General features: G+C 47.0%; 1 protein-coding gene across 1 annotated transcript in view; it reads left to right on the top strand.

The window, feature by feature from the left end:
- COL17A1 (collagen type XVII alpha 1 chain) overlaps window positions 1-23,702 on the top strand; it is a 36,394-nt gene extending 12,692 nt beyond the window's left edge. Inside the window, exons 15-56 of the mRNA XM_074908446.1 lie at window positions 111-155; window positions 759-908; window positions 1,340-1,555; window positions 2,169-2,207; window positions 3,179-3,205; window positions 3,687-3,713; window positions 4,186-4,248; window positions 4,418-4,522; window positions 5,023-5,085; window positions 5,737-5,772; window positions 5,915-5,968; window positions 6,353-6,388; window positions 6,569-6,604; window positions 7,019-7,081; window positions 7,424-7,459; window positions 7,805-7,876; window positions 8,228-8,254; window positions 8,942-8,977; window positions 9,515-9,550; window positions 9,769-9,849; window positions 10,853-10,888; window positions 11,575-11,655; window positions 12,875-12,928; window positions 13,026-13,067; window positions 13,868-13,924; window positions 14,084-14,143; window positions 14,654-14,680; window positions 14,768-14,806; window positions 14,969-15,034; window positions 15,426-15,473; window positions 16,503-16,616; window positions 16,893-17,030; window positions 17,617-17,700; window positions 18,266-18,394; window positions 19,575-19,664; window positions 20,132-20,245; window positions 20,491-20,643; window positions 21,434-21,853; window positions 22,035-22,175; window positions 22,786-22,848; window positions 23,078-23,149; window positions 23,339-23,702. Of these exons, the coding sequence (XP_074764547.1) occupies window positions 111-155; window positions 759-908; window positions 1,340-1,555; window positions 2,169-2,207; window positions 3,179-3,205; window positions 3,687-3,713; window positions 4,186-4,248; window positions 4,418-4,522; window positions 5,023-5,085; window positions 5,737-5,772; window positions 5,915-5,968; window positions 6,353-6,388; window positions 6,569-6,604; window positions 7,019-7,081; window positions 7,424-7,459; window positions 7,805-7,876; window positions 8,228-8,254; window positions 8,942-8,977; window positions 9,515-9,550; window positions 9,769-9,849; window positions 10,853-10,888; window positions 11,575-11,655; window positions 12,875-12,928; window positions 13,026-13,067; window positions 13,868-13,924; window positions 14,084-14,143; window positions 14,654-14,680; window positions 14,768-14,806; window positions 14,969-15,034; window positions 15,426-15,473; window positions 16,503-16,616; window positions 16,893-17,030; window positions 17,617-17,700; window positions 18,266-18,394; window positions 19,575-19,664; window positions 20,132-20,245; window positions 20,491-20,643; window positions 21,434-21,853; window positions 22,035-22,175; window positions 22,786-22,848; window positions 23,078-23,149; window positions 23,339-23,388 (3,326 nt within the window). The 3' untranslated portion in view covers window positions 23,389-23,702. The remainder of the gene's footprint in view (window positions 1-110; window positions 156-758; window positions 909-1,339; window positions 1,556-2,168; window positions 2,208-3,178; window positions 3,206-3,686; window positions 3,714-4,185; window positions 4,249-4,417; window positions 4,523-5,022; window positions 5,086-5,736; window positions 5,773-5,914; window positions 5,969-6,352; window positions 6,389-6,568; window positions 6,605-7,018; window positions 7,082-7,423; window positions 7,460-7,804; window positions 7,877-8,227; window positions 8,255-8,941; window positions 8,978-9,514; window positions 9,551-9,768; window positions 9,850-10,852; window positions 10,889-11,574; window positions 11,656-12,874; window positions 12,929-13,025; window positions 13,068-13,867; window positions 13,925-14,083; window positions 14,144-14,653; window positions 14,681-14,767; window positions 14,807-14,968; window positions 15,035-15,425; window positions 15,474-16,502; window positions 16,617-16,892; window positions 17,031-17,616; window positions 17,701-18,265; window positions 18,395-19,574; window positions 19,665-20,131; window positions 20,246-20,490; window positions 20,644-21,433; window positions 21,854-22,034; window positions 22,176-22,785; window positions 22,849-23,077; window positions 23,150-23,338) is intronic.
- The last annotated feature ends 1,314 nt before the right edge of the window (window positions 23,703-25,016 follow it).

Genomic DNA, 25,016 nt, shown 5'->3' with positions numbered 1-25,016 from the left:
TAGAACTTTCTCTTTCTGCCTCTGTTACTACCTTCCCCTTTCAACACCATGGTCTAAGTTTAATCATGATGGAAAGACTGTTAAAACCTCTTTTACTCCTGTTAAAACAGGAGGACTGAAATCTGTGCCAACAAGGGACAAAGCCACTTACGCAGGTAAGTGATGCAATTCAGACATTCATTGGGAAAAGCACCAAAGCACAATATACAAAAAACCAATTGTTCTTGAGTGACATGAGTGATCTCTGTGCAGGGAGGGAATATTCAGGAGACTACTCTGTCTGTAATGAGCAGAGCACATGCCAGAAAATTTGGTACCAGTGATTTGCTTGTGGATAAGTGGGCAGTTGGGGTGTTTTTTTGTTGCTGGAGAAAATCAGGTAGCTGACAGTACAGCTGCATCCTGCTACCAGGACAGATTTATCCAGAAGAGAGGTCTCACACAAACCATGCTGGCTATTGCTGTCATTTATGGCTTAAAACTATACAAACAATTGACCCCAAGGGGATCACATTTTTCAGCTGTTATTTTAAAACACACTGAGTGTTGTCCCCTGTTGGAATTCCTACTGGGAATGCTCTTCCCAGCTTCCACAGAGACTAGAAATACACCCACCATGTGCAGAGTAGGGTGCAAAGATTTTTCTTTATAGCCCTTTGTATAATGGGACAAACCTTGGTGTCCTTATTCTAAGAGATTCTTGACTCTGAATCAAGGAACTCTTCACTAACCAGGAGACTGCCCCTTCCCTCTTCCAGAAATACGAAATGGTGATGCAGGGGGTGCAATTGGATCAGCACCATCCTGGTGTCCCTGTCGTTCCTGCTGTAGCTGGTGGAAGTGGCTCCTGGGTTTGCTTCTGGCCTGGTTGCTTCTCCTTGGATTGCTTTTTGGACTCATTGCTCTGGGTAAGAAATAACTGAGAAACAAAATGTTAAATGGGTTAGAACAGCAGAGGGTATAAGCTGACAAAGAGACCAAGTACCAGAGATATCAAGCCAGAGAACATTCAGCTCGATAGTGACTGCCACTAAGATATTACAAATGGACAGGAAGAATGGATAAGGAATATAAACCTTTGATAAGGGGTTATATAGTCTTGGGGTGAGTAGGATAGGAAAACTCCTGAGATCTGAGGTCTTACTTCTCAGAAACTAACAGATTCCAAAGTTGTCATTTAAACTCCAGATATCCCTGCTAGCAAAACAAAGACCAATCCTGCAAAACTCAGTGGCCATAGCTATTTTACACAGTTACCTTGTCCCTGCTGTTAGAAGTAGGTATTTCAGGCATGCATCTGTGGCAGCATGTTCCCTAGCATTTTACTTTAACCTTCCAGCGGAAGAAGTGAGAAAACTGAAATCTCGTGTGGAAAACCTGGAAAAAATCAATGGTGGCCTCCTGGCAATTAACCAAGGGAATTCAAAATTAGAAAAGGATGTTTCAAGAGTAGACTTTCTTCATGGTATTTCACCCTCCTCAACCTTTGCTTATGAAAATGAAGAGTCAGTCTGGTTGATGGTGAAGAACAGACTGAACAAAGAAATGGAACGAGGTGAGCAGAGTCAATGTCTGTGATGCTGTGTGAGACCAGATTATTTAAAGGGGAGTGGGAGGATTTCCTTGCCCAAGGGCCTAAGACCAGGACTTCTGGAGTGCAGTAAAGTCTGTCAAAAATAGTGCCCTCACCTGTCTTCACAGACAGGCTGTGCTGGAGCTCAGAGTGCTACCACTAACACTGGTGGTGCATCCCTTAAAGCCAGCAGAAAAGGGAGAAGAAAGGAGGTTGTAGACATGCCATCCTGGCCAGGACCTATCATGTTTGCTGTAGCAAGTGAGTTTTCCATTTTGAAAGAACTACACAGAAAAATGAACTGACACTTTATTTCTCATGCTGCATTTGTTAGCAAGGGAAAGATGATTTACTTCTGTTTAGCAGATGATGGAAATAGGTTAAGAACAGAAGAGCCTACATTCTCCCAGCTTCAGAAGTCTCATGGATTGGCAAAAGCAAATTTGCTGAGGAAACTACTTACAAAACCATGCTGTGCTTGATAGCCTGTACTACCTGCAGCCTCAAAATCCAAATAGAATGATCCTTGTACGTGAAATGAGTAGCTATTCTGATGTATAATGCACTTTAACAGCCTCTTCACTTCCTGTTACAGGCTACTTCCGAGGGGAGAGAGGAGAACCTGGTGAGAAAGGTACAGCCGTATAGTCCTTCTTTTCCCCTGTCCTATTTCTTGGCTCTGGCAATGCATGAGTTTGGGGTGGATGTTGCCACAGGGGGCAAGTGAAAAAGATGAAGCTGGTTTATAGTTGAACAAAGAGAATCATAGAGTCATTTGGGTTGGAAAAGATCCTTGAAGATCATCGAGTCCAACTGTTAACCTACCACTATCAAGTCCACCACTGAACCATGTCCCTAAAGCACCACATCTACACATTTTTTAAATGCCTCCACGGATGGTGACTCAACCCCACTTCCCTGGGCAGCCTGTTCCAATGCTTGACAACCCCTTCAGTGAAGACATTTTTCCTGATATCTGGTCTAAACCTCCCCTGGCACAACTTGAGGCCATTTCCTCTTGTCCTGTTCCCTGTTCCTTCAGAGAAGAGACTGACACCCACCTCACTACAACCTCCTTTCAGGTAGCTGTAAGAGTGATAAAGCTTTCCCTGAACCTTCTTTTCTCCAGGCTAAACAACCCCAGTTCCCTCAGATGCTTCTCATAAGACTTGTTCTCTAGACCCTTCACCAGCTTTGTTGCCCTTTGGAGATGCTCCAGCACCTCAATGCCTTTCTTGTAGCGAGGGGCCCAAAACTGGACACAGTATTCAAACAGTGGCCTCACCAGTGCTGAGTACAGGGGGACAATCACTTCCGTAGTCCTGATGGTTTGCTGCATAAACTGTAGAGGCCCTGATCACATGCAGAACTAATACAGGAGGCCCAGTCTTGCATTGTGCTGGTATGAAAGGCCAGATCCTGTTTGCCACTAGTGGGATGGGTCTGATCCTGCACTATTCAAGTGTGAAGTGTCCCTGTTCATGCAAAACTCCTTCATGTTTCTTTGAAGGTGGGAAAGCAACTAGAAAAACAAAATTAATGAGTAATCATTGGAAATACCTCCAGGATCTCTCCTGATTTTATTTTTCTTTCTTCTTTTCTCAGGTGACATGGGAATGCAAGGTCCCAGAGGTGAGTCTGGAGTTACCTGCTTTCTCAGGTAGATTGGCAGCCTGGCACAGGGCCTGGGTAGTGAATGGATTTTTGTTACTCCAGAAGTTAGAGAAGCTGATGCATTCTGTAGTTCAGATACTGTTGTGATGGTTGGGTTTTTTTGCTCTTCTCCCAGGCAAAGACAATTTCAGAGTTCACAGTAGAAGAGATGATAGATCTCACTTTGAATCTAGAAATTTCTTTCACTTGCATGAAAGTCATTACTGAAGCCAAGCTCTGCCTGGTTTAATCACAGAGTTCTTCAGAGGATTTTGTGTGGTGTACATTATTCAATCCGTTGCATAATTACAAAGGGGCCAATGTGGCGTTCCTGGAGACAGTAGAACTTGTAAACACACCAGGAACATAAACCCATTTTTTATGAGGGGTGAGTGTCAGGCAAAGTGTCAAACAGGGAAGACTTGTTCCCCACTGACTCTCTATTTCTTTCTCTTTACAGGAGAGCGAGGACTTCCTGGTGTCCCAGGTGGGCAGTAGTACAGCTCCCCTTTGAGGGAGCACATTTAGTGACATTACTGTAGGCACTGCTCAAACCTGGCTCAAGGTGGTTTTCTAAAGAGTCAGTATTTGGCATAGACTAAGTCACTTGATTAATACATTGGCGCTGAGCTACAGACACAGCTCAGAGACTTGGTTACAAGCAAGGCCTCAGCCTGATTTCCACTTAGTTGAACATGCCTAATTTGGGGTTGTGAAGATCCCAGCCTACCTTTGACAGCGTCCTAAAGCTGCATAAATACTTGGCCCAACTTCCTTGTGCTCTTATATTTATTGTGTTCTTCTTAAGACATCCCTGTTCAAGTACCCACCTTTGAAATAATATGTTCTTTACCCCAGCTGATGGATCCCTCTGGGCTTCAGGCTCCCCTAATTTGCATGTTATTCTTTCATGCTACACAAGCAAGGATCCTGAACATCTGTTGTATTTTTCTTTCCAGGCATTCCTGGTCCAATTGGACACCAAGGACCAGAAGGACCAAAAGGACAGAAAGGCAGCATGGGTAAGCATCTCTGTCAATGCTGTGTCTCTCACAACTGGTTAACAGATGTCATGGGAATACAGACACCAGGTTGGTGTGATCATTTCCTTCCCCCACAGAGGTGGCCATGGATCCTCTTGCCCAAGGCCTCCCATAGGTATGTTTTTTTACAGGCATTTGTTTTCTCTAGGTGATCCTGGCATGGAAGGTCCCATGGGACAAAGAGGTCGAGAAGGTCTACCAGGACCTCGAGGGGAGCCTGGACCACCTGGATTTGGAGAAAAAGGAGACAGAGGTAGGAACTAGGTGTCCCATTCTTGGATAAAGTAGAGATGGACAAAAGCTAGAGTTTGGTCACAATTTATGAAACACCTCAGTGATAGAATTTGATTTGGTTATTCAAAACCAAATTTCATGTCAGACATTTCTCAGCCCAGACAAATCTGGCCTAAGGGATTTTTTTCTGCCAAATTTACAGTGCATAAACGAAGTTTGTTTTGGTTTGCCAGGTCTCAGTGCCAGTCAGGTTTGAGCCTGGCAGAATCAAAAGCACGTAGTATCAAGGTCATCTTCCCAGTTATCCAGGTCACCAAATCTGGGGAATTTGTCTTACTCATCCTAAAGCCCAATGAGATGGGATTTTTTTCTTGGACAAGCATGCTTATTTGGGTGTTCTGAACTGACCAACAGATTATTCATGACACTTGCTAGAGAAAGAATAACAGAAGATGGGATAATGAAAAAATAGTATCACAATTGTATTCTACAGTATCTATTCATGCTCTTACTCTGCAGGTGGTGTTGGTGAGCCAGGTCCTCCAGGGCCACCTGGTCCCCCAGGTTCTGCTGGCCTTAAAGGTAAATATGAAGATGAACAGAGAGAGCGTAGCAGATAGTTATGGGTAAATGAGCACTCCAGCCTTCCTGTTTCACTTGTGTTGCACTGCAGTAATCAGAAAATTGAACTAATGGTCCCTGTTTTAGATAAGATTTACTTTGGTAGGTACACATAACCTTTAGAGCAATAAATTCTTGGAGATTTTTAGTAAGAATGGGGATTGGCAGGGAGGTTTCTCAAAACAGCAGTCTTTAAGATGTGTGATATTTCCAGCTGTTTTTATTATGCTTTCAGAAATAATAAGGTAAACTCATATCCCTAACAGGCTTCTAACAGCTCTACAGTCCATGTAACTGCAATAAAAGTTGCACTATAAAAAAGTGGGTCCTAGCTGAAGCACAGATCCCAGCATCTCAGCCAAGACGGACGGTTTGAGTCTCTTTGCTTTAGTTTAAGGAAAACCACTTCCTCTATGTCACAAGAACTAAGTTGTGTACATTTGTTGTCCTTGTTTTGAGGATGCCAGTGATGCAGGTTCTTCCAATGGCTGGGCGGATTCTAATCTGCTAAACACCTATTGGGTTGTAGATGCTGTTGGGCAAACCGAAATAGATTTGTTCACATTTTAATTGTGCTGTCACTGAAAGAAAATCCATGTTCCTTTTTCACAGGTCTGATGGGTTCTCCAGGCCCACAAGGTCCTCCAGGTGAGTGTTGCATTCCTTTACTATGGCATCTATAGACTAGAGAAAACAAAACCAGTATGACAGCTTCTCATAGTTTTTTCTTCTTTAGTGATACATAATGGTGAGTGGGATGAATTAAAACCCCCATCTCATTTTTCTGCAGGTCCTCCAGGCCTACAAGGATTTAGAGGAGAAGCAGGTCTCCCAGGTGCTAAAGGTAAGCTTCTCTTCCCCTCAGCAATTACAGCAGCCCTATCTGATGTGCTTTTCTAGCACTGCTCTGAGTAGCAGACATGAACATGTAACATTTTGATGCTAGGGGCAAAGAAAAGCATAAGACTGAGGAAAGGGAAGGAGGAACTAAACTTAGTCAATGATTGCAGGCAAATCTTGATAAATATAAGAGACACAGAGGTAATAGAACAGTCTAGGTGAGGAAACATGGTTGGATGGATGGAGCTGTATTGAAGGAAAGGAATTTCAAGTTTGTGTTTGTCTGGCATCAGAGCATCTGTATTTTCCCTATGATTTTTTCTTGATGCATGAAATTCCTTTCCCTTCTGATTTATTACTATTTTTCAATCATCCATATATCTTTCAGGTGAGAAAGGAGCCATTGGAGCCCCTGGACCCAAAGGTATGTAGATCAATTAGATATCTTTTGTGGATATTTTCTTTAGATTCCTTTAGATATGGATACTGTCCATGGGTATTAACCCTATTCTTCTTTGGCTGTTCAAGCAGACTTTATTTTCTCTGATGGAAACATTTTAGAATGAAACAATCTCACAGAATCCTTCCCTTTTTTGTACTACAGGTGATCAGGGTGAGAAGGGTTCTCGTGGAATGACAGGTCAGTGGACTGTTTTCCTGGAGTAACAGCCTATCTAAAATACACATGCTTTATTTGAGTTTTCGAATAACAGTATAGCCCAGTGAATCCCAGTTAGCTTTCTGAAAAATTATGATGTTATTGGTTAGAGGAGTTTTATTTTTGCACCCAAGTTTTAAACAAATAGATACCATTCTTGATTCCAATAATCTTCGTAGCGATCTTTGTATCTACCTTTAGGGAATTTCTCCCTCCTGTGCCCTGTATTGAGGTCACTTGAGCTTTTCTAATGCCCAGAGACAGTCATGAGTCTTGAGACCTTGAACATCATGTCAATGCTGTATTTCAATTGCAAAGCACCAAATATTACTGACAGTCATAACCTATATCTTCACCAAGATTTGTTTGATTCATTTTCATACCATTTTACTACAGGTGAACAAGGCTCAAGAGGAATGCCTGGTCCTCCAGGAGAGCCAGGGGCTAAAGGACCTGTAGGTGGGTAACAGGAAACAGCCATGTTTATATGTGAGGCACCCAGAGTGTGTTTCTGTGAGCACAGACAAAGAAACAATATGGGAGTGGAATCATACTGGTTGTGATCCTAGGTGTTTTCTCTAGATAGCTAAGATTAGTCTGTATGCTCAGAAAATATGTCCTACAGCTAATTTTCAAGTGAATGTTTTCTGGATCTTCAATAACTGCAGCCAAGGTTTCTTTCAGATGCAGTATGATAAAAAGCCACTCTCTTGTGTTTGGGGCTGTGCTCTGCTTAGTAGGAGGACAGGGCAACTATGGTACTATTTCAGCAGTCCCTAACAATCTCTTTTCTTTGGACAGGACAAGCTGGCCGTGATGGACCGGCAGGTGAAAAAGGTAAGGGATTCCTTTCAGGTAAAAGTCAGGAACTTTATGATTTGGCAGGAGGTTTATTTGCAAAAGAGATGGGAGAAAATAGCATCAGATTCATGTTCTGGGATTAAGCATGGAACTAAGACATATAATGGAGCTGGCCGTAAACTTGTGACAGTTCTTCTCACTACAGACCTCTTCTGTCATTGATGATCATTTCCCAAACACTGATGCTGAAAATGGCCAGTTGGCTATGAGGATACAATAGGTAGAAAGTGCTGCAGAACAGCTGGTGGCCAAGCTTGAATGGATTGGTAGATTGTAAGAAGCCAGTGACTTCTGGCTTGTTCATGGTGATTATATCCCTAGGTGAACCAGGTCTTATGGGAATGCCAGGAGCCCGAGGCCCTCCAGGACCCTCTGGAGACACAGGACAGCCAGGTAAAGCATACAGAGAACAAAAATAATTTCTGGTCAGTCAGGAACACAGATGTCTTTGTCAACAATTTCCAGTCTTAATTTGAAGTTAAGGCTGGCTGAGGATCTCTGTACTGTGAGATGATGATGAAAGGAAAACACACAGGGGATCTAGACCCTTTGTGATCCCAGGATTGCACACACTGCAAACATGAGCTGCTATTAGCCAACGTTCAGTTTACATACCAGGTACTAAGCCAGTTTACACCACTTGTGGACTGTGTGCTGTAATTTCAAGTAAATGTAAACCTTCTCTCCCTGTCCTGAACCTGAAACTTGTTTAGACATCTTGGAATTTTTGCCTTTTTCTGCCAGGTCTCACAGGACCACAGGGACCACCAGGTAGGCTTTTCCACCATGTTCCAATTAATCAATGACACACTTTGACATGGGCTGAAAAAATCTTGGTAATTTCCCCTCTGTGCTGCCCAGGGCTTCCAAAGTGATATCCCAAGGTTTCTGCACCTCCTTTGGCTTTTGAGGCAGATTTTGTGCTTGGTGTGTAATTTTTGCAGAATGCAGGGCCAGGGCCTTGGAGTGTTGAAAATTTGCCTCTCTCCAAAACATAGTTTGCAATAAATAACATATTTCATGTGCATCACTGAAAAGTCCTTCTAATCATCAGCAGAAACAGAGTCGAGAGGATGTAGCAATAGAGGTGGAAACAGAGGATGTGATGTCTGCAAGCAGAGCTGGTTTGGGGGGCAAGTCACCAAGGAATTTATCCAAGAGCCTCAGGACAGGGAGCAGTACCTGGGTAAATCTGGGGAGCAGTGCCATCATCCAGGGAGCAGTGGGAGAAGGGAAGCCCTTAACTATGCCCAGGGACACTACCAGCTCAGTCTACAGTCCATTGTGAATTCCTCCACTTGCTGTCAGGGAGCTGCTTGTAAATGCTGAAAGCCAGGGTCTTGAACAGGGAGTTCCTTCTATAAACCTGTAAGTGAAGCTCAGCTGGGGTAACTGGAGAAAATAGAGCAAATGGTATTTGCACTAACCATTTTAAATTGTTCATCTACCTCATATCAGGACTTCCAGGCAACCCAGGCCGACCAGGGGCTAAAGGTGAGTTTTGTTTCTTCCCTAATACTCATTTTGTCTCTAAGCACTTCGTTTTAGAGAGGATTATCTGCTCTGCTGACCAGTCCCTGAATCAACAGTGGCATCTAGTGGATTTAGGAAGGGAGTGTTTGAGAAACAGACAGTAGCCAAAGCCTCCCTGAGCATACACGAAAGGCAGGGCATCTGCTGAGGCACTCAGCATGAGAGCTCTCCACTGAGAAGACCTTAGCAAAACCGGTTCTGCCCTCAGCCTATGAGTATGATGCCTGGTGACTACAGTGGGAGCTGTGTGCCTGCCTCGGATAAATCAGGGCCTATTGCTTATACTGGCAGATGTCATGCTTGGAAAGCTGATCAGAGGGTATCTCTGGATTAGATAAGCTCTGTTGCTTCCCACATGACCACCTGGTGCCATGACTTCTCAGACAAGATCAAGAGCAAAAAGAACAGAAATCACATGTTTAATAAGACAGTGTCATTGAGCTAGCGACAGATCTGCTCCAAAAAAGAAGTTCATTCTTTGTCTTTTTGTTTTCTTAGGAGAACCTGGAGCTCCAGGAAAAGTCATAAGTGCTGGTATGTAGCGCAGTGGGAGTTCAAACACTTCTGCTTTTGGAGGATTTTCTCTGTTTTTTGTTATGTCTCCTAAATTCATCTTGACTGTGTGTCAGACCTGTACTACTGGGGCTCCCTGTATTGGGAGAATACATATGCTGTAGATATGTCATTCCTTAAGGATAGATTTGTTACACATTTGCTGGATGTGCGTATATATGTGTGTGTTTGTGTTTCAGAGGGTTCATCAACTATTGCTCTGCCAGGCCCACCAGGTCCCCCAGGCCCAGCCGGCCCCACTGGACCCCCAGGTGTTCCAGGTGAGGAAGCTGCTCTTCTGTGGTTTTGCAGGCAGCTTGCATTGCTGTGCATCCAGTTCTTAATTTAATGTGTGATGTTTATTGTCTCTGCCAGGCTGCCCTGTCTGGGAGGCAAGATTGCTCAGGCAGGACTCATGGTCCTCACCCTTCCCTGCAGAAAGACCAAGATCTCAGACTGAGTTAGGAAGGCAGCAGCCTCGAGGGAGAAAAGGAATATGATCACAGGGAGGAAGGACAGAAAGGAGGGCTGGGAAGATGAAGAAATGGGGAACACTGTTGTCCTTTGATCTGATGAGTACAAAGTAGTGATAGGTCAAATCCAGTGAGTAGAATCAAGCTCTTCTGCCTCTCAGGAAAGCAGTCTGGTGTCTAATCCCTTTCCTGGAACTGTTCACTGAAATCAGGAAGTGCTCCTTTTTGAGTTTCAGCTTTGAACTCAAGACAGCAGAAACCCCACTAGAGCATCTGCAAATCTTGCACACCAACGCACACACCAACGCACACACACACACACACACACCAACACACACACACACAGACTCTGGCTATGCATGAGTTTGGTCCTCAGACTCCTCTGTCCCAGGTCAGACACAGCCCTCCTGAGCCCTGGTTTTCATGGCACTTCTGTGCCCCTCCCAGCTGTATAGCTGGAGCTAATGCTGGAGCTGGCCTTAATTTGCAGCAGGGAGTGTGAGGGGAGGGTTAGGCCTATTGCATTTCTATTGTCGTCAGTGACATTCTGGTTATTTCCCCAACCTAAGATGCACCAGGCACTTTAATTGCCACATGATAGAAAATAAGTCTCTTCTCTAGAGCTTCAAATAATACATGGGACATTGATGAATTCATACCCCATAGCAATTCCATTTACTTGTGCAGACAAATAGATTATTTGATAGCCTCAGTTCTTATAAAAGACCTATTGATTCTTTCCTGCTACTGTAAAATACAACCAGGAAAATCTAATGCAATCTGTTTTGTTTTTTTTTTCCTTTGAAACCAGGTCCTGTTGGACCAGCTGGTCTCCCTGGACAGCAAGGTACCATTCTCCATCAGCTTTGATTCTGCTTCTTAAGAGAACTGAATTAATTAGTTTTCCTTTGTTTCTAATTCTCTCAGCCTTTGGCAGAATCCCTCTCCCTTTTGTTTGCAGATTTCTTCCTTTCAGTTCATTTTACTGCATTATTTGGCTTAATTAATCTTGTAAAAGAATTTATATTCTCTTTTTCTTTCCCAGGGAAATAAGGTGGGTGGTAAGAGCCAGTGTGATGTGGGTGCTACAAATGTCTTTTTTTCTTATGTTATTTTTTCCGGAGGCTGGCATTTCTAAGGCACGTCTCAAGTGCAGTTGCCTTTCTGTGATAGGGGCTATAGCCCAGCTGGATACCTCCCGCCATTTTGAAAGGTGGGAGAACAAACTAGAGCCAAATTGGGAATAATGTCACTGTGAAACCACTGCCAGCTGTACAGACATCTGTTTGGAAGGGCTTGAACAGAGCTGACTCCTAAGAACCTTTCTTAGCCAGTTTTCCATAATCCTGATAGAGCAAATTGTGCAGTAATTTCCACATTTGAATAGAGTGTCCATCAGAGCCAGGGACTGAGTTCATGCTCCCAGGTCACATAAGCAAAGTCTGAACCTGTTGTTAGGGAGGTGAGGAGTGGGTACAAAATGTCACCCTCTCTCAGTGACATAATTCACTTTCTTTTTTTTTCCTGAAAAAGGTCCACGGGGTGAGAAGGGATCCCCAGGTGAAGCTGTGATAGAAACTATCAAAACAGAAGTCTCTTCATTAACATCTCAAAGTAGGTGGACCTGTTTTCCACTCCTTTGCTTGGAGAGGTGCCAGAGGCCTCAAGGCCTGCTCACAGCTAATGGGAGATGTCTCTAGCTCTTTCCTCAACGTGATGTAGAGCAAGTATGTGTGTGTGTGTGTGTATGTTTGGTGGTGGGACAGCAATACCAGCTACCTCTCCTGCCCTCCTTCTCATCTGTGCATCCCGAAGTGCTTTCAAAAGGAGGTAGATGGCATCAGACCCATGTCACTGACAGGAAAGCTAAGGAATGGTGACTGGTGAACAGTCCCTAACAGCAGAGATGGTCATAGAGCTGTGAGTTTTCAGGCTGGCCTTTTAACCACTGTGTTCACACAGGGGGGTTCCCTATGTAATACGAACACAGAGCCATCCGTAAGAGGAGAACCAGTCTGAAAAGGTGCATTAGTCTGAGCAACAGAAATCAAAATCTCTCTGTGAATTAGAGGACAAATTCACAGGGAAACAAATTCTATTTTAAGATGAAAATAAGTGGAGCAGAACAGAATGATTTAACAGCATCCCAAGAAAAGTGTCTGCTTGTTCTGTGCAATACTAGATATGTGGTGCACCTTCAGTCAGTAATCCTAGGGTCTGGGACCTCTGAAGTGTGCAGGAGAGGCAAGGTAGAGGAGGACATAAATGGTCCTTGCCTGATCACTATCTGAATGGGGTCATGTAGATCCAGAGCATGCTTCAGTACTGTCCCATCCCACCTTCACGACTCTTGGATCTCAGCATCACTGAGTTTATGCCTCAGCTTGGAGGTGAGGATACATCTCCAATCAAGATAACACAGTGCAGCTACTTGTTAAATAACGACTGTGTGATGTTCTCCTCCCCAAACTTGCCCCTCTTTGAAAATCTTCCCTCTCCTTGAAAGTTCTTTCCCTCCTTCTCTAGCCTTTGAGTCCTTTACTCTTTCCCTCAGCAACCATTACTCTCCAGAGAGATCTCCTCCCAGTTTCCAACATGCTGCCAACCTGCTCAGCACTGTATTTTTCTCCATGTCCTAACCTGTGTGCTGGCAACCAAACACATCTCTCCTCTCCCCTCTCTGCCTCAACTTTGGCTGAGATCACCCAGGTCCTGCTTTAGTCCAATTTTGATTGTAATAGCTTCTAACAGCAACATAACAACAGTGTTTCCATAGCAGCAGTAGCTCCATAGGAATAATTTGTCCCTTTTTTTGTGTGTTTCATTTGCACAGTGCTGGCAGATTTACAAGGGCGAGCAGGACCACCAGGTCCCCCTGGCCCACCAGGTACGTAATATAGCAGAGCAGGGGGACACGAACGCACGCAGCATGTTTCTGGGCCGTGCAGTTTGCTGAGTAATATCCTTGTTTCTTTTGTCGTCAGGTGAATCTGTGCAGGGACCCCCTGGACCTCGTGGCCCCCCAGGTAAGAGCTTGTTTCGCTGTAACAAACCTGGAAAGTGAGAGGCTTTTCCAGTGCCTCTATCCTGTGCGTCGCGGTATCCCAGATCCAGTCTTGGACCTGGTGGAAGTTAGTAGGGCTGACTTTACTGGCAGCAAAATTTCACACAATGGGTTCCTACTAACACAATTTCGCTGCAATATAGTTTAACACCAGCAATACTCTGCCCAAGAGAGGAGATTTGCTCTGGCAGAGATTTGCTAGCCAGAGTAGTAATTCATACAAGCTATACTTTTTTGGAAAGACACTCAATGTTCACAAATCCCCGAAGGCAGTAACTGCAATCAGTTCCAACTTTAATTCTTACTTGTCCAATCCTTAACTTCCAGCTGGGGACAGATGGAGCAGTTCTTATCATGAGGGCGTATCCCCACTCCATTTTCTGTAGCGCAGAGGGGAGGTGCAGGAGGACATGAGACAGGAGCATAACCCCATTCCTTGCTCTCTGCTCAGTAGCAAAGGGGAGAAGGTCAGGTGTGTGATGAAATGAACCTTCCTTTTTGATGTAGTGAAGGTCAGCTGGGATAGGCACTCTGTACCACAAAGAAAGGAGGTTCTCTGTCGTATGTCTGCCATGGTGGCAAGTAATAATGAAAAATAACTAACAGAGATAGGTGTGTGTGGAGAAAAGAATACTAGCCTACACTTAGAAATATTTGAGCTATGGCCACGACTTGAGATGTAGCAGCTCTGACATGCATTTGCTTACATTGCTGAGGTGCATCCTTCCTGAAGCCTTTTTGTATCCCTTTGCCTAGGAGAAGGATTGCCAGGACCTCCAGGCCCACCAGGGAGACCAGGATCTTCCTTGTCCACCTCAGGTAGGTTCTTCCAACTCATTCCCTCACCTGTGCCCTGGGAATGTCCTGATTGTTGGGGTTCCAGAGAGCACATCCTTGGCTAGGACCAGGTGGAGCCAGAGGAAACTTGTATCATGTTCTGTTGGATGTCATGAAGAAACCTTTTTGTTTTAATTACAGAAACATTCCTCACAGGCCCACCAGGTCCACCAGGACCACCAGGCCCGAAGGGAGACCAAGGTAGGTATATCCTGCTGCCTCACCAAGATACTAGATGGATCTCAGCACCTCAGACTGAAAAGAAGGACGGAAGGTCTTGGAAGCAGAAAGTGCCCTGCCTTTTTGTGGCTTTAAGAAAGCTAGCACAGGGTCATTAAATAGGACCCCTCTTCGCTGACAGAAAACAAGTCTTTGCCAGAGAAATTTATTAGCCTGCAGTACTGGCATCAAGGCAGTCATTGTATTCAGATCCCAACTTTTCAAGCCCATTAGATTCAGGAGCATTCAGAGCTTCAGATTTGCCATTAAAGGGGAACAATCGTTTTGCAAAATGCAGTGTGGACTAAGTCAGTGCAAGGAGGTTGAAGTGTAGGTCAGCTCTCAGCTAGCAGGAAAACACAGACCTACTCCCTTTACCCATTTCTGCCCTGAAAATTGAAGGCCATGATAATATTCTGCAGTGTGGGCTGGGATGTTGCAGACCAGAACAAAGCAAATGCTAACACTGTTCCTCTGCTATCCTGTTCGCAGGTGAACGAGGTCCGCGAGGATTCACAGGTAAGGAAGCTTCCAGGAGGTATCAGTGGGGTTCAGGGTAGCTTGCCTGTGTATATGATTGCTCCTTCATTTCTGTGCCCCATGCAGGAGAACAGGGCGAGCCTGGCCTTCCAGCATTCTCCCATGGTCAGTCTGTGCCCCCTTTCCATCTTTGAATTCATTGTCCCTAGCCTGAAACCAGGGGGCAAAATCCTGCTCAGTTGATTCTAGCATAGTTTTAGTGGAGCCAGGATTTTGTCCACATGCTTTATTCCTGTGAATCTCTGACTCTCCTTCTGTAATTGGCAGATGACAGAATTACTGTGCAGGGACCTCCAGGAGTTCCAGGTCCACCAGGCCCACCTGGACCCAAAGGTGAAGTTAAAAATCTTCCTGCCTGCCCACCTGCCCACCTGCCTTCCCTCTGTGCTAGTGACCCAAGAGTGGTTGAGACTAAAGGATGGACCAATCTGGTCCTTTGGGAACTACAGCTGTGCTCACTCCTGCCTTTTCAGGCAGAGCAGGACCATGGATGTAGAATTGCTCTGAGCACAAGGCACCTGGGCAGGTCACAGAAGGCTCAGGAAAGCTGCTTTGGCCTCTTCCTTCTGCTCTTCCCCAGCAAGCTACTAATTCAAGACTGTCATTTATAAGGGCTCGGTAGTTGCTTCCCTAACAACATGTAGCTAAACTGTTTTACACGACCAAGTATGCAACATGCAGTGACAGCCCTAACAATTGTCTGTCTCCCTCATTCCTGTTCCAGGTGATGCAGGTGTTCCAGGAGCTCCTGGCATCCCAGGAGCATCTCGAGGTAAGAGGCCAGACCATCATTTTTCTGATATTATCAAGAAATGCTGACACCCTGGTGAAGACTTTGAAAAAGCTCCTTTGGGTTTTACAAGTGTGCGTGCCAACCTAATGTCGATGGGATTTGCAAAACCTCTTTTTGCACAGCCTACCTTAAATCAGACAATTTGAGAACTGCAAGTTTTCTGTTTCCAGCTTACTGGGAATCCTCCAAGCCAGAGTTTTTCCTCATGGGACATGAAAGAAAGGGATTCCAGGTTGGCTAGCCATGTTACACAGGGGATTAGGGAAGCTGCATTGAACCTTCTAGTGGAAAAACTTCTGTTCAGAACAAAAGTGCCCTTGTTCAGTTTTACCCTCAGGTGGATTCATGTGAATTAAGGTTTCATTCTGAGTAAGAGCATCTCTGTATGTAGGGTATTAATGCAGTTTCACAAAAAGTGCATATGGATTAACTTAAGTGTCCCCCCATGTGAATAAGCCCTTTGCTTCTCCTCATCATGTCCTAGGAATACTGCCTCAGGGTGCTGGGAAGACAGACACCTTAAACAGCATGAGGTGTCACTCGACACTGTGGAGACAGGAGTCACACAGGGCCCACCTGTATCTGAGATACATCTCAAGTTCACCTGAGATGAGTGAGAAGGTTCTTGAGCTGATGCTGCCCAGGCTGACTGGGATTGGGAGCAGCAGGGCAGTAAGGCTGGCCTAATGAACCTGAGGGATTTATGGATCTCTGTCTGTATTTCTGCACAGCTTTTCACTCTGGTGCACAAACTGACCGGGTCTGTCAGTACAAAGCTGGGTAGGTCTCTGGACTCAGCCCTGCAGAGCTGCTGAATTATAAGGTGCTGAATTAACTGAAGATGTTGTACTGCCCAATGGCCTGTGCTCAGACATAGCATAGTCTGAGTCTGTTCCCAAAGCTCTTTCTAGACCTGTGGGAAGGGCTTAATGCAAGGACATTTTAGTATCGCTTGGTCTGATGCAACCATGCCAAAAACACTCCTTCTCCTTACAATGCTTTCTGTAGGTGGATCCAGACAAATTCAGGGACCCCCAGGACCTCCAGGGCCACCCGGTCCTCCCGGCCCAGGTGGAAGTTCATCTCAAGAGATTCAGCAGTATGTCACTGACTACCTGAAGAGTGAGTACATGGAGATTTTGCCATGGGTCAGCAGATGCATGCCTATCTCTCTTCTGCTCCCTGAGCCCCTTGTCATTCTCCCTTTAGAAACAGCAGCCCTACTGCTCTGGCCTTATTTCTATTGAGTACTGTGTAAGTGCTGTTGCCCACTGTGGCCTCTGCAGAACTGTCCTTCTATTGACCTGCTTTTTGCCAGGGGAAGAGGGGCCAGTAATTGTGCATTTGGCCATTGTCTTCCCTCTAGTGATATGGGCATGTTGTGGGCTTCCTACCTAGGTGACAACGTAAGGCATTATCTGACTGGTGCCCAAGGGCCTCCAGGCCCTCCAGGCCCACCTGGAGTCATCACCACTGCGGATGGGATGAGCTTGGATTATGCGGAGCTGGCTACCCGTGTTATGAGCTATATGACAAGTAAGTACCATGTTGGTACTTTCTGTACTGAGTCACACTCTCGGCTGAGCTTGGCAACGCCTAGGAGGTGAGAACCAGAGGAGAAACAACAGTCTTTAAATAGCAGCACCCCAGTTATTCATCTTTTGCAGTCTTGTCCCAGGACTTCGCACAGCTGATATGGCCTCTGAGCCTTGTTCCATTTAAATGGTTTGATTAATTAACAGTTGCTGCTGTTTTAAAAGTCTCACATTAAACATTAGCTATTAGACCCTGCAATGCCCCCAAGACCCAAACAGAGGTGGTTCTATTTGGTATATGTGGTCTCAAGTATTCTGGGGCTGTCTTGTATGCTTGGGGCCCTCCTAAAGTAGATTCAGTTCCCAGAGCTTTTGGAAGTAGCCTGGAATCTCAGTGAGAAGAGCACAGACCACACAACTGTGGAGATGACCAGAATGTGTGAAACAGCGATTGATTCATGGTTGGGAGCATAGGAAGTCCACTCCACCAGTTAAACTGGATTAATTCAGCTTTCCTTTGTCCCTGCCTGACTGCTCTTCACATTCTGTCTCATCCTGCCTGATGTAAAACCTTTTCATTCCCACAGGCTCTTCAGATCGCTATCAGTCATTTGCCAGTTCATTATCAACTACATCTGGTTTGTACCAAGAACTTCTGGACATGCTGCAGAGTAAGTGGCCCTCAAGGGAAACACAGGGGTTGGGATAAAGCATCCCAGCAGCCTGGAGATCTGCCCTTCCCTTCCAGTCTCCTGTCTCCAACTGGAGATACCAGCAGCTGCTTCAGAGGGCAAAGGCCTGCCATAGGTGTGCTCCTCCTGTGTGATCAGGACTCCCTCCTGTGGGGAGTCAATCAGATTCCACGTTCCAAATAGACAAATGGCTGCTGAAATGCCACATTGCTCAGCATGGTCTTTCCCAGCTGAGCCACTTTTTATTCCCTTTACCCAAGATGTTGTCCAGGGTGTTCTGAAGAAACAGAGCACAAGAGGTCCCTTTAGCGATCCAAATTCTCATCCACCTCAAACCCTGGATTGTAGGAGGTTTCCAGCCCTGTCACAAATGTTTCTGACACCATACACAGGGCAGTTCACACTCAGAAAAGGAGCTTTGCATCCATAGGTTTTGGTGGTCTCCCTAGTAGTGGGAGCTTAGCTGACATGCTGGGAACACTCCTCACACCTGGCATCTTTGCAGCAGCTGGACAGCCTTAAAAGATGCATTTTTCACTTACAGGAGAAGAAATTCGTCAGTATCTAATTGGACCTCAGGGCCCACCAGGACCTCCTGGACCAGGGGGAGATGGCATGTCTCTGTCACTGGATTATGATGAGCTGACCAGACGGTTTATCAGCTACTTGACAAGTAATTTTTTGGTGTTTTTTTTTTTTGTTTGTTTGTTTGTTTTTTTTATTACTGTGCATTTCCCTCTGTTCCTTTAGGAACTGAGCAGAAAGCTCCTACTGTCAGTGAAAACTCCTCCAGTGTCAACTGTATGAATCTCTATGTACAGAGACCTCCTCACAGGGATTGTGAGAGACTTGGAACAGAAGAAAGATACCCTGTAGCTAAGAAACTATCCACAGACTCTAGTAATGAGTTCTTGCTTTGCTAAAAACTGAGTTTAGGAGCATAATTTCATTTTAGCCATCTTTAAAGCCCCATCAACATCTTCAAATGTCTTCATAACCTTTTTCTTAACTGGCTCTGTGGCCAGGATATATCTCTGTATGGAAGAGCTGATCTATGCATGCTTCATGTCAAGGCAACTTTGGCAACAAATTCTCAGAAGTTTAAAGTTAGTTGAAAAATTCCACCTGTCTGCTTCATTTTCCCATCTGTAAAGGGTGGTATGGCATGTAAGGACTGTCGGAGAGAAAGGACTCTGGAGCACCCCTAACAGCAGTGCTAAAATGCCTGATCCTTGAGGCTGCAACTTTCTGCTTAAAAGCACATCCTGGTTCATGCTCAGTCTCTCTGAACTGTCCTTGGAGACCAGATCTTACTAATGGGCTGTCCCAAAGATGATGGGAATTTCCTCTTTAGCTCTGGAAGCAAGAAATTGCTACTTAACCACAGCACCCCAACAGCTCAAGCAGGACAGCTGCATTTTATGATCAAGGACATTTCATTAAAACAAATCACGAAGGTGTAAAGTTTAGAACCAGAGCTGCTTGCAGATGCACAGACACAGGGAGAGCAGCACATGCATCCGTCAGTGGGTAATGGCTGAGCTGCACATCCTGGGGTGCTACCCCACTCGCATGTCAGGGCTTCATGAGGTGTGCAGAGCTTTTGCCAAGAATAGAGGCCTGATGCCTGCCTGTCTGCAGGTGTCCTTGTGTTGGGATTATCAGGCAAGCTTTAACTCCAAGTCCAGAACAAGGCTGTTGCCCTGGTTCCCAGCACAATCTGCTGATGGGAACACTCTACCCTGTAGAAGTCCATCCTGCATTGCCTGTGGACAAGCCCTGCAGCCTGTCTGCTCACACTGTAACAGCCTGTTTTGATAATGTGCTACTCTTGGATCTGTTTCATTTTGCAGATTCTGGGATGAGCATTGGGCTCCCTGGACCACCTGGGCCTCCAGGGACACCTGGTATATCTTACAGTGACCTGACAGCATACCTGCGAAGTAAGCTAACTTATCTACTCCCCTGCCATAGGTCCCTACACACCCTCAGGATCTATTTTTACAGGCTTAGTGACAGAATTTCCCCTTTTGCCCATCATGACAAATAACCCTCTATGAGACGCTGATGGTCCCTCTGCCTCAGTTAGCAGCCCTGCAGGTCTCCTGGGTTCTGCCAGGACCTGCACAGACCACAAAGGGCTGCCGACAGATCACTGTGCTCCTGTCGAGAGCAGCAGCAGTGAGGTGCTGTCTTGGGGATGGGGATGGAGGAGCCCTTTGTCTTCTCCAAACTCTTCAGCATAAAGGCATTTCTTATGCCACTTTTTAAAAGTACATTTAAAAAAGAGGGACTTCTACCCTCTTTGGTATCTCTTGACTTCCCAATGTGATGTCTACCAGCAGGGAAGTAAGGTTCATCAGGGCTGTAGTGGTTTGGGTGACTCCTTTTCTTCCCTTGTGTCTTACAGACTCTGAATTCAGCGGTCTTGTTGGTCCACCTGGTCCTGCAGGGCCCCAGGGACCTCCAGGGATCCCTGGATCACCAGGCGCCACTCTGGAGGATGTCTCTGCTTACCTACAAAGTAAAGCACTTGTGTTTCTCACAGCTGGTGGGGAGATTCTGTCTGTAGATGCTGGGAGGACTAAGGTTGAGATTTAGCTTACCAGGGGCATGACTGCCCACTGAAAACAAGGTCACTTAAAAAAAAAATCTCATCAACATCAGCTGGAAAGGGATGGAAGTTGGGGCTGAAGACTTTCAAGATCCCCAGACATGTGATTTCTTTGTCCTCTCACTGCTGGAAAATAATTCTTCCTCTCTCTCGAGGTGTGGGATACTCCTCCCTCTCTGGAGTCCAGGGCCCACCTGGCCCTCCTGGCCCTCCAGGACCACCAGGCTTCTCAGGAACTGGCCTCCTGTCCTATGCTGACATCACCCACAGCGACGAGTTCAGGAGCGAGCTGATCCAGTACCTGAAGAGTAAGGAGACACCATCCACCCTCCCTGCACACACCCTGAGCCATGCTTTGCCTTGCGTAGGCTGCTGGCTCTGCCACAGCTGAGGCAGTCCTGTAGGTGCCTTCCCTGAACTGGGGCTGCAGCAACACCTTATCTCTGCAGCCAAGTCTACACAGGACTACCCCACACCTCATAGGCTTGTCTCCTCTCAGTCTGACTACAAGGCAAAAGTCTGTGTTGCGAGTCAAAAGGCACGGGCGCTGCACAGTTACAATTGGCTTGTAGTGAACAGCAAGTCCCTAGTAAGGTCACCTGAACAGTTTTGCCATGGGAAAAGCATTTTCTTTGGCAAACACAAGCCTACAGAGCAGTGGATGATGTAGGGGTTGGAGGGCAGCACCGAGCCAGCTGTGAAGCAGCATTGGTCTGAGCTCTCATGCTGGCAAGTCATCTAGGGCAGCCTTTCAAAAACATGGGGATCCCCTCACATTAGGGAGACTGGTCACAGAATGTCTGCTTTGGCAGAGGAGTGCCCCCTTCTGCAAAATCCTTGGGCATGATTCCAAAATTGGGCACGCAAAAATGTAGGAGAGATGGGAAGGAGGAGGCTGTTGTGTCATCTGTAGAGATCAAGGTTGACAGACGTGCCTGCTGCCTGAGAAAGGGCACTGGGTGAGGGTTACCACGAGGATTGCCAGGACAGAATTTCACACTCCAGTCTTCATTTAGGTGGTAGCTCAGGCCCTCTGCCAAGCCTCGGGGGCCTCAGGCACCCCAGTGTCCCTGAAGTCCCCTCTCTTGTATTTTGCAGGTGATGAAGTTCGAAGCTACATCTCGGGGCCACCTGGGCCCCCTGGGCCACGGGGACCACCAGGACCTAAAGGAGATAGTGGCTTGGTGGCTGGGTCTATGTCTTCATCATACCAAGGGTTACGGACTTCCGAGCGGCTGCATGGAGGATCCCTCGGTGCTGAGGGATCCCTTGGGGGATCGCTGGGCACAGGCAGCTCATATGGCAGCTCCATGAGCAGTATGTCATCTTACAGTGCCTCCGTGGGCAGCGATGGCTCTTATGATGCCTCCATGGGCGGTGATGGGGCTTTTGGCGGGTTGCTGACAGAGGAGGAATCACACAGGAGATCAGCAGGGTCAAGCAGATCTTCTAGCAGCTCCTTCACTGGTTCCTTGGATTACAATGAGCTGGCACTCCGCGTGTCAGAGAACCTGCAGAGTGAGTGGAATTCCTGTTTGTCCTCACCCTCCCTGTCCCACAGCTCCTAACCCCCTGTGCCTTGTGTCACGCTGTTCACTTCCCTCACCCTTCCTGCTGCCTACAGTTCTCCCTTTCCTGCCTCAGCATCCAGCCACAGTTTTCCGAGAGCTCATTTCAAATGACATCTTTAATTCTGCAGGCCAAGGTATTCTCCAGGACCTGATGTCTTACAATGCACAGAGACTCACAGGTCCCCCAGGCCCTCCTGGTCCCCCTGGCATTAGCAGAGTCTTTGCAGCCTATGGCAATGTCACCGAGGACCTCATGGACTTCTTTAGAAGTAAGTGACATACTGACTTGGTGTTTCTGGCTCATGCCTATGAGGTGTCTCCAACCTCTCATAGACTTAGGGAGCTTTTCACCTTTGTGTGCTGCAAAAATGCAGTCAAGATACAAAGCTGGAGGCAGATAGTCTTTCCAATCCCTTCCTCCCTTGGTGGGGAGAAGCAGTCTCAGCATTAGGAAGGACATCGAGTTTTCCCACTACTTGTGGGAAACTCAACCCAAATACTGAAGGCCACTGTGCTTGCAACCCCCGTGGCCCATTTTAACATGGCTGGGCTGGCACATGTAGAGCAACATGAGACAGCTGCTCGCTCTGTTCTCAAATTCCCCTCCCTGAGCGTGGGCCAGCAGCTTCAGCCCTGGTGACAGCCAGGACACCCGGAGAGGGTGGCAGAGCCGTGCTTGTGAAATGAGATCACAACCTGCCCCTGAGACTTTGTTGGGACCAAAACCATTTTTGAAAAACTTGCTCTCAGTCAGTCCAGTCCCAGCTAACCTAGAAATTGTCCTTCCCAGTCTGACTTGCTGCTTCTCTAAGTGAGCACAGAGCCCTTTGCAAATGGTTTGTCCCACTCATTCATCCTCTCCTTCATTTCCCTCTTCAGCTTACGGAACCATCCAGGGGCCACCCGGTGAAAAGGGGGAGAGGGGTTATCCTGGACCCAAAGGTAAGGCTGCCATCCTTCCCCTCTCAAGCCCTGTAACACCCAGGAAGCAGCACTGTGTCCACAGAGAGTCTGCACGGGGCTGCTCAGGCTCACAGCCTGCCCCCAGTGAAGGTGGCATCTTCAGGGTCTCAGCACTAGCATCGTCCTAACTTGGTCTTCCTGGCCCTGGCCTGTCCCTGTCCATGGGCCAGTCATGCTCGAGGGCAAACTTGGTCTTCTCCTTCTTCAGGTGACCCTGGACCGATGGGCCCACCAGGACGCCAAGGGCACAGGGGACCAAAGGGAGAGAAAGGAGAGAAAGGTACGAACATCTGCCTTCCCCAGGAGAGCAGGGTTTGCCTGGCAGGGAGTGCAGGATTCCCATCTCTGGGAACAGCTGGAAAACCTACCCAGCCTCTTTTTAAAAAGTTTGGTTTGGTTTGGGTCTTTTGCCCTTTTTACCCCACATAAACTTTTCAAATAACCCTCCTTTTGACTTTCTCGTCCCCAGGTGAACAAGTGTATGTTGGCAGAAGAAAAAGGAGAAGTGTTGGGGTTTAAGGAAAGAGGCAGCTCAGTTCTGCACTGGGCAGCATTCCCAGCAGCCTATAGAGAATTAGCCTGCATCTTCACTGCCTTATGCTAAACGTCCCTGCCGATCAGCTTTACCACTTGATAGTTCAGTGTCACTGCCGACATCCGAACGGCTCTTCTGCATGTCCAGCATGGCTCTAACGTGGGTATTTGCTCCTGTTGCTGATGTTTGGCTTAGTACCCCTGAGTTCCCAGCCTTGTATGTCTTTAGGCTCACAAGGGCTTCCTGTCTTAGTCCAGGCTTCTTGTATTACTCCCAGCCATGTAAAAACTTGGGGTATTTTAGCAACGAGCCAACTATCCAGCAAAAAGAAAAAAACCCACAGTCCCTCCCCCACCAAACACATGATTTTTCAGGGATCAGATTCAGCCCACAGGACAAAAGGCCCTGTAGGAAACCCTGGCACTAAGCTTGCTCACTGCACTGGGATTTCTCCGCAAGCTCTGCTGTGCCGGCCCCGAGCGGGAGGGACCTGCTGAAGCAGGTGCTGGTGGTGCCGAGCGGGGCTGTGGCTCGAGGGGCTCTGGCAGGGGCACCCCAAACTGTGACCCCCCGAGACACTGAGCCCAGCCCCGCCGCTGCAGCGCAGCAGGTGCTACGGGGAGAAGTGGCCGGGTGCTGCCCCCACCGCAGATTTTGGACCCCTGGGGTCAGCACCCACCGTCACCCCGGCCTGGGACGTGCTTGGGACAGCGCTGCCCTCCCGGCTCGGCAGTTGTGCGCTGCTCTGGTGCTCCGTTGCAGCCCAGGAGGGGCTCAGGCTGCGGAGGGGTCCGGCGCCGGCCAGCACCGCGCGGGAGCCGGGGTCAGCACGTGCTTAGCGATGCCTGTTCATAGCAGCACAGCGGGACAGGACCTGAACAGGGACCGAACTGAAGCACTTTCAAACAGAATTTGTTGATCTTTTTAAAAATATTTTTGTATTTTTTTTGGTTTTAAACATTGGGGAAAAAATAATTTTTAATGTAAACAGCCCAATTAAAGTGTGTTTTTCACCCCAAGCTTGCCTGATCTGTGTTACACTGGTCAGTCAGTACCAGCTTCGCTGTGGCCACGGGCTGTCACACCTCGTGGTTGTGGTGGCTGTTCCATCTCTCACCAATACGTGACCCCAGCAGATGCTGAGCTGCTGCTCAGGTGTGAGTGGTTCCCAGTCACGTTAACCAGCGCCTCTGCACATTGTCCCCGGGTGCCGCAGCCCCCTTCCTTGCACTGAGGCAGCATGCAGAGTGCTGAAGTATTTTAGTGCTGGGGGGGAGCCTGGTGGGGGGGTGAGGGCTGGGAGAGCTGGCAGCCCCCCACAGTGCCTGGTCACCACCTGCGTGACACCGCGTCAGCTTTATGGTGTCCATAAGCCCTCTATGGGCCACGCACACACGTGCACATGCACACACACCCCAAAGTGCTACTTTAGTTCCAGGTATTACCCAAAGCAGGGCAGCGGCTCATTTTTATAGCAAAAAAAACCCCCAAACTTGCTTGAACTGACTGTTTTCAGTCCAGGTTTAAACATCCATTGTCTGTTTTTATTTCCAGTGTCAGCCACGTCAAGTTCTGGTGTTCTTCCCACATTATTGCTTAGGGGAGTTCAGAG

This window comes from Athene noctua, chromosome 5 (assembly GCF_965140245.1).
Source record: "Athene noctua chromosome 5, bAthNoc1.hap1.1, whole genome shotgun sequence".
Taxonomy (NCBI): Eukaryota; Metazoa; Chordata; class Aves; order Strigiformes; family Strigidae; genus Athene; species Athene noctua.
This window is presented reverse-complemented; position numbering and strand designations above follow the sequence as displayed.